Genomic DNA, 8797 nt, shown 5'->3' with positions numbered 1-8797 from the left:
CACAAATACATATAGTATACCATCTCATTACTTTATTTCCTCTATGAGGGAAAAAGAAAAGTAATAAACCTGCAATCTCGAGGGTGGATGTATGTCAAAACTTCAACCTTCGACAACCTAAGCGAGATTTGCGAGATTTCTCTTGTCGAGGGTTGAAGTTTTGGCTTATGTATTGTTTCCAAGTTTTTCTTTGTTCGTCGAGTTCTCAACGTTCGACCTCCACATTAGTCGAGTTCTCAATGTTCGACCTCTAACCTCGGATTCCCAAAACAACAATATTTCTCTAATAAGTTTTGAAAACAACAATATTAATATTAAAGGTCCCATTTTTATCATCAAGGGGTAAAAAAAAACTTATTTTTCAAAAATAGATCAAAAATACAAAATCAACATTCCAACAGATCATTTTTGTCAATTTTTCCTTTTATTTCTACCAACGTAATAAGCCCAACCCAATTTTAATGGAAAAAAAAAAGGGAAAAGAAAAGGCTGGATATAACTTGAGCGTTCAGGTTAATGAGGATATTCTATTTATGCTTTTAAATTAACAAGTCCGAGAGCCTAATTTTAACAATGGTTTAAATTTGAGAATAAAATTTTTACTATTAAATATTTGGAGATCCAATTTTTACGATAATATAAATTTGATGTTACAATTTTAACTATCATACTAATTTGAAGGTTTAATTTTTACAATTTTAACTATCATAATCAACCTTTTTTAATTTAATTCTTATTTTTAAAATTTTAAAAATAATGTAAATATTATATAAAAAGGTCAAAGACAATACTGTCCAAAAAAAGCTTTTATAGATCTGACTAATGGGCATGATTATGAAAATTAAGAACAAAAAATATGGCATAACCCATAAAATAAGCATCTACCCAGGAAATAGTAAAATTACAAAAGGAAATTATGTAACTTACGGATAAATAATAAAAAATTTGTAGCTTTGATCAACTATAACAGCAAACTCTGTAAATCCTTCATTCTTTTGATGTCAAAAACTTATAGGTAAATTAGAAATTTAACAAGTTAGTAAAAGAAGTCTACAATGAGCTAAAACTATGAAGCAAAAAAGTCCCATTTCAATCCAAGAGTGAACTAACTTTCTTCGAGAAAGCAAAGATAAATCCCTTGTATGATCAAGCTCTTGTAACAACTTCAATGGTTATAGGTTACACACTCATGAATCCAATCAAAGAAAACGGTGAAGGAACTCTTTTATCTCATCAATGTAGGGAGGTCGAGTAGGAATTATGTGACCAGAGTCATGTTCAATAATCACAGAACAACCTGCATCGAAACAAGAAGCAAGGTCTCTGCTCATTTTGTTAGCAATCTGCCTATCATTTCCCTGATCACTACCAAATATGTGAAGTGAGGGGCAGTTGATCAGTCCATGGTCCAATTCAGGCATTTGAAGAGGAAACCCAGAACACAACACTGCAAATCGGAAGTCTACTGCACCCTTTAGACTCGTTTTTCTCGAACAAACTGCGCCAGCCATTGCTGCTCCTTGTGAAAAACCTAAGATCCCATCGAATGGTCCTTTCTCGGAAAATACAGTCTTCAAATATTCCAATGATTCTTCAAACCCATCAGTTTGTTTCTGGTACTGGAGTGGATCAAATGGGGCATCTGCAACTTCCCATTTAGTTTCTTCACTCCTTTCACCTGCATTGTGTGATATTAACCAAGCAAACTTCTTCTTGCAACTCTCTAATGGCGGAGGACAATTTGGCTGTACTGAAGAAGTCACACAAGTTTCCCGAGGCTCACTGTCCCGAGGATGGTATATGAACGATAACTCGTGAGGTGCATCAACATACACAAACTCCACCATGGTTTTGAGTTTCTTTGCTAATGATGCAGTTCTTCCTTTAAAGCTTGAAGCATTCTGTCTAAATCCATGCAAACACAGGACTCTCAATCTTCTTGGTGACCTACAACCTGAATATGAGTTTGAATTACAGATCAGTCAAGGAAGAAGAAAGATTTGACTTTCAAATCTTAGGCTCAAAATAGTAACGCAAGGCAGTACTTTAAAATCCATATTAGATTGCTGAGCATCAGAAATATAATTTGATAGAAAACAACGAACAACATGGAGGATTCTATAGAAACAATTTATTGCTCACAAAGAGCTAACAGATTCTGGTTGGGCTTAGTGTGGAAAGACCGTAATAATCACATCTTTTGGCCCTCAAAACCATCATGTCTATTGTGTAGAAGTAACGTAAAAGTGCTTTAGTAAAAAGTCAAAAAAACATTTAAAGAGCTTTATGAAGGCAATGGCAAAATGTTTTTGTAGTGCTTAAATAAGAGATTTCAAAAGCCCTTTTAAGAGTGTAAAAAGTGGACGTCAAAATTATTTGTTGATAAGAACCTCATGGGATCAAAATGCTTTTGCTATAAACAGTTATTCTAGAAGAATTCTCATACAAACTCTAAATCAAGGAGTTGGTCCTTGTGATGATATTAACTGAACAATGTGACGATAATTCAAATCACATCATAAAATACTAGATACATATATTCCTTGCACATGCAAGAAGTACTAGAAGAATTAACACAGACCTTACCGTTACTCCACGGAAGTTGCTGGGAACTAATTTCAAGTTCACTTTGCAGCAAGACTACTTTGGATTTTGAGCTCTGGAATTGTGAAATCACCTCACCCTCCTTGCCATGCTTCCGACACAGCTCACAAACAAATAGGGTCTCCTTTTCCTGAGCCGCAATAACAGGATGCAGAAGCAGAATACCACAAATCACAAGAAAGCTAAAGGTAATTAAAAAAAGAAAATGATAGAATAATGGGACGGGAAAAACAAATTTTAGAATAAAGTTTTTACAAAAAGAATCAAAATAATGGAACAGCAAGCCAAATAAGAATGAGTACAAAGAGATTACTATTATAGCAGACCTGGCAATTATCACACACCAGCACAAGCATTCGACAATATTTACACCGACAGCGAGAAGAATAATCATCAAATGGGTTTCCACAAATAAGGCAAGTCCCTATAATATCTTGAGTTGAGCTCCCAACTGATATCCTATAACCACAGAACTGAATATTAGAATATTTCAGCTCAAATTGTAACATCATCTATTTCCCCAGTTTCCCATGAAGATGCTGTCACCAATTCCTATTATTAGAATATTCGAGGATTTCAAAAGTTGGAAATTTACTTGGGTCAAATTATGTTCATACAAAATTATTTGGTTCAATACTTTATACTTCAATGAATATATCATGTTTGATGTCTCCCTCTTCAGAATCTTGTCTAAGCTATCACATCCTAATTAGTACCATAGTGATGTGAAGGCATTAGAGATTTCACCTGTGATCAAACACAAAATTCTTTCCTGCAAAAAATCCACCATCAGGAAATTGTTCCAAATAACGTTGTATTCCACCATATAACTGCAGCAAAAAGCACCCCATCACCAACATATAAAATGACTCTAATGCAATAAAACTAACACCAACTAAAGCAATAATGCATGAACCATGAACTCACCAAGACATGGCTTAAATCTTTAGAGACTAGATTAAAGAAACATTTTAGCTATCATTCATTAATTAACATCCGTAGGTTTGAAATTGGGGAAAATGAAAACATGCCCATAAATCCAAGATAAATTATAAATAACGTCAACATATATATGGAAGATATAAAATTCAGAAATATTTCATATGACAGCACCTGAAAGACATTCTGAAATCCAGATCCTTTGGACTTGATATATGCTGAAGCCATCTCACATCTGATTCCTCCCGTGCAATACCTATTGGATAGGAAGAAGATGAAAATTGAGTCATGATCGTATTATTCTAAAAATCTGCCTTTTGAGTTATTGAACAAATCTAGTCATGTTAACACAAGCATTGACGAAAAATGGCTGGCAACAAGGAAGACATTTTGTACAAGGACAATCTTTTTTTTTTTTTTTTTTTAAAGAAACAAATTTCATTGATGTGAAATTTACCCAAAAAAAAAAAAAAAAAAAAGAAACCTGAAGCCCAAATCAAGGAGTTATAAAAGACTTCTCCAATTGGTCAGAAGAGAAGATAGATTGTAAAAACTAAAGAAATATGTACATTTACACCAAGTTATAGCATGAAAGATAGTAGGACAAAAAAACTATCAAAAGAGATGCCCTTTTCGTTCAATAGGTGGTTGTTTCTCTCCTTCCATCTCCATAAGAGATGCCCTTTTGTACAAGGACAATCTAGTTTCACTATTCACGTGTATAACTACCTAGGAGTTAGAATTTGCAAATATACACAATAACCAAATTTGGGTTTATGCGGCTGAAAATGGTAGTTCTGAACTTGAAAATAAAAATCTAGCACTTTTAGCTCCACACACACTCTTACATCCAATATGCAGACAAAAGAACATGAGTGTTAACTTAAATGCCCAAAGTACTCGTCATCCAAAGGAATCAACAGATTAAACCACTGTAAGTCGCATGCCAAACATTAGCAATTGGTGCCACAATTTTTTAAGCCATGTCACGAACAATAAGAAAAAGGCATCCAGATTCGAATAACATATAGTTTGAGACAACTAACATAAGAATGTGTTTTCCTCTCAACTTTTCAGAATTATCATCAATCCAAGATGGCAAATCACTGTACTGCCTAATTTCTGGATCCAGTGTTTCAACGTTTGGTGTTTGGAACTTCCCAACTCTAGTCTCATATAAATTCCTTGCATCCAATAGAACAACATCTCTACTATTTTCCAGTGTCTCTTCATCCGAAAGTAGCCCTGCAAAGTATGTGATTACGAGTCAAAAGAATTTCATTTGGAATCATTCCAAATCCCTATTCTGCATAAAGTCATCACCTGTTGTTATAAGTCAGTAAAGTAACAAATAAAGCAGATGAAGAAGAAGAAGAAGAAGAAGAAGAGAATAATCTAACCAGCACTCTCAAGAACAGAATGAAATTCAGTAGCAGAGAGATGCGTTCCAGCTTGTGTAATTTCAGGTAACTTCGATAGAGGATTTGAACAAAGGGTGACCAACTCCTGTGAAATGTGCAAGTTTTCACATTAAAATTGCTGAAATTTTGGGGTTTAAAATTGAAAGGAAGGATGATATTTTACTTGGACAACTCGGACTGAGAGAGAAGTGAATCCACATTCTCTCGCTACAATGTCATTCAAGGGCTGGTGACACGATGCAAGCTTGAAATCAGTCCCATCAAACAAGCTATTCAACTTCATTGCAGCAATATGACTCTTCAACGAGCATAGCTTCCCACAGACCTAATGGATAAAGAGGAAAAGTTCAAAACACTTGAAAAATGCAGAATCATCACAGAGCTTAGAAATGAGCAAATTGGGTCAGAAAATGAAAACCCCATATAAACAACTGCTCCAGCTGATTCAGCTACTCGAAGAAGTACCGGAAAAGTCATCTTAAATGTCATTCTTAGAAACGAGATAGAGAAAGGGAAACGAAATAGGTAGTTAAGAGAAGGTTACAGTGACATTGACGCCCTGAGAAGCGAGGCGGACACGGCCGACAAGGGCAAGGGAGGTGCAATTAGACTGGTAGAAGGAGACGAGGTGGTCGAGGTCGGGTATGTGAGCGTACTTGTAGTACAAAAGGACGCCATATTGGTGGTCATCGTCTTCGTTATTCGCCATTGCAAGCCAGGGGCAAACTTACAGGGTTTCGACCATTTCGATTCAGAAACTTCAATAATATCCGATTTTTCCGACTTCCTAGTAAACAGGTTTAATTATAAAATGGTTAAATTATAGAAAATACACCCTTCACTTTCTGCAGATTACTATAGTTTTACCATTTGAAATAATTTTTCATTCAAAAATACAAAATCCAAATCTAAGATATTAATCATAAAACTCAAATGTTAAATATCAAAATCCAAAATATTAATGAGAAACTTCAAGCAAACATTATAACAATATATATAAGTTAGGTTTAAGTCTGATTTTGGTTCAAGAACTTTGAGTTTGATCCCTGAACTTTTAAAACGTCTATTTTAGTCTCTAAACTTTTAAAATATGTCCAAACTTTTAGTCTTTATTAATTAGTTAACAAATTGATGATATGACATCTAGTTTAATTATTATTATTATTTTTTTTAAAAAAAGAGGATTTATTTATTTTCTCATAACCATTACTCTTCTGCAAAGTTATAATTCCCTTAAACTCCATGTATGAATCTTGGAATCATTCAATAGGCGCTCTTTAGCTACTCATTTTCTCCACTTTCCCATCGTATGGTTATTGATGATTAAAAATTGTTCTCTTCTTCTAAATCCTTTTATTACGGTATTTCCCTTTCATTTCTCTCTCTAACATTTCTTCCTATATCTCAAAAGGTGCAAAAAAGATCTGAAAAGTTTCAAATTAAAAACATCTCTATTAGAAGTTGCTAAAGCATATGCTTCATTCTTTCTCTCTCTAAAAAGTTACCAGGAAGAGAAATTTCTCTCCCTCTCTCTCTCTCCTCTCTCACAAAAGTGGAAGAAAACATCCCAAACTCTTCCCCCTTCTATATTTTCTCTCTCTAAGAAGTTTGACAAAAAAAAAACTTATCCAAGAATTTACAAAAACACAAATGTGCGCGCTCTCTGGTTTCTCTGTCAAGAAAGATGGTGGAGGGAGAGACTATGACAGAATTTTACAGAAATATTATTGGGGAGATGGAGAAATTATGACTATTCCCTTCAAATACATGATTGGGAATTACAAAACTCAAACCACATAAATAAAATTCGCCTCTTCTCGGGTAACAAATCATTCACATGGATAATCTTTATATATTTTTTAAATTCGATGTCACATCACTAATTTATTAACTAATTAACAAAGAATTAAGAGCAAAGATTATAATGAACATATTTTAAAAGTGTAGGGACTAAAATAGACGTTTTAAAAGTTTAGGGACCAAAATAAAATAAAACTCAAAGTTCATGGATCAAAATAGGATTTAAACCTGTAAGTTGTAATATATATAATATTAGAAACAGGTCAACTTGAATTTTTAAAATGTAACCTAAACCCAACCCAACCCGAAAAATATATAAAAAATTCAACCCAACCCACCCCTTATAATTTGGATTGGGTAGTTTGGGTTATTTGGATTGTCGGGTCATTTGAACAATCCTAATCTTAATAGACGAAACGTCATGCACTGTTATCTCCTTTTGCGATTCTCTCTCCATATCCTCACATTCTCATAATTTTAATTTTCTTTCTTTTCATCTATTTTCTCCTCCCCTTTTCATGCCTTCCCCCACAATCTCCAAAGTTTCCTTTTTTGTTCAAATGCTTTACTTTTCATACCATGCATAAACACTCATCTCCATCCCCGGTTAGATATTATATTAAATTTGTCTTCACCCAATAGCTTAAGCTTCAGAGTAGGTGATCCAGAGAGGTACTGTGTTCAAGTCCCTACATTGTTGGTTTCCTCTCTAATTAAAATTCATTTTCACTTGTTGGATCCTTTTCATATTTCAAGTCCACAAGTGAGGTAGATGCTAGATATTATAGGTCAATCAGTGATTTAAGATCCACTACTTTATCCTCTACTTGCTAATGAGCACCACCACACACTGCACACCATCTTTGTCGTCAACCATCTTCAACTAGTGGCTATTAGTAAGTGTTAGAACACTAAAGCAAATTCATCTATTGTTGGAGTTGATGTCCTAAATCTCGCAGGGTCCTATAGTTTGTAACCATTGTTAACGAATGGGGGTTAATTCGATGTAAAGAGTTCAACTAATTAATCTCGGATCATTGGAGTCCATGGTCTGTAGATCCACGAGGTCCCTCTACTAGCTCGTAAATGGATTAGTCTAGAGTAGCGTAATAAGTTAATTTGAAACGTTTAAATTAGAATTAAGGAAATTAGTAATTATATGTGATATAATTACGCGTTTAATTTTGGAATTAAACGAAATTGGAGAATCAATTAATATTTAAATATGATTTAAATATTAAATTCATGAATAAGGATTCATGATGGAAGAATTTATGTTAAATTAATTTAATATTTGATATTGAATTAATTAGAATTAATTAAATTGTTTAATTAATTATTTTTTATTAATTTTATTAGAAAATTAATTAATCAATTAATTTTTTAAAATTAATAAAGTTATCAATTTTGAAAACAAAATTGATTTTGGAAATCAAATTTGTAAAACAAAATCGAAAACATAAAAATAGAAAAAGTGAGAGATCACTTTCTACTCCAAGAAGCTCATTCATTTCTCACCAAATGCTTGAGTCAATCTTCTAAGCATGAGCTGCTTTTTATGCAGCAATTTATTTTGCATGATAGTCTTGCAATAAATAGGGAAGATTGGACTGAGAATCGAGCATGCAAAACTGATGCACTTCATGAGTTTTTGTTGAAAAGCTTGAGACGTTGAAGAAGGTGTTCTTCAAGTTGCAACAATGTGCTTGTTCCAAATTCCCTTTATTCAAGCTTATTTTGAGTCCCACAACTCAATCTAAGGCTCCAAGAGAATAGTACGGAAGGTCTTGAGATGGTTTACAAGTAGATTTGGAGAAGACTTGCAACTGAATTTGAGATTTAAGTGGTTCTACAAAGGTATGTGTGAAACCCGAATCTCCATTTTCCTACTTAAGTAAGTGATTAAGGGGTTAATTAGGAGAAAGTTAAATCCTATGTTATGTAAATAATCTAATAATTTTACAATTGTCATAATAACTGTAATAATTGTCACCTTCTGTGGATCAACAATTAGTAAGAGTGAATGTAAACTA

The 8797-nt window shown here is 33.5% G+C and overlaps 1 protein-coding gene across 2 annotated transcripts; it reads right to left on the bottom strand.

Annotated features, from left to right (window-relative positions):
- Nucleotides 1–964: 964 nt before the first annotated feature.
- Nucleotides 965–5755, bottom strand: LOC120083859 (rhodanese-like domain protein). Of its 2 annotated transcripts, none has more exons than XM_039039758.2 (9): nucleotides 5509–5755; nucleotides 5128–5289; nucleotides 4944–5049; nucleotides 4590–4788; nucleotides 3718–3799; nucleotides 3352–3434; nucleotides 2931–3063; nucleotides 2587–2734; nucleotides 965–1954 (listed from the first exon to the last, which is right to left on the bottom strand). In XM_039039758.2, exons 1-9 carry the CDS (start codon nucleotides 5671–5673, stop codon nucleotides 1200–1202), a joined length of 1833 nt encoding a protein of 610 aa, XP_038895686.1. In that variant the 5' UTR covers nucleotides 5674–5755; the 3' UTR covers nucleotides 965–1199. The 2 variants fall into 2 exon arrangements, with proteins under 2 accessions (XP_038895686.1, XP_090172377.1); XM_090316251.1 differs by having other exon boundaries at nucleotides 5383–5745.
- Nucleotides 5756–8797: the final 3042 nt, after the last annotated feature.

This window comes from Benincasa hispida, chromosome 8, assembly GCF_027475165.1.
Source record: "Benincasa hispida cultivar pf3 chromosome 8, pf3_genome.v1.1, whole genome shotgun sequence".
NCBI classification, from domain to species: domain Eukaryota; kingdom Viridiplantae; phylum Streptophyta; class Magnoliopsida; order Cucurbitales; family Cucurbitaceae; genus Benincasa; species Benincasa hispida.
Note: the sequence above shows the minus strand (reverse complement) of the source record. Positions and strands in the feature narration are given on the sequence as shown.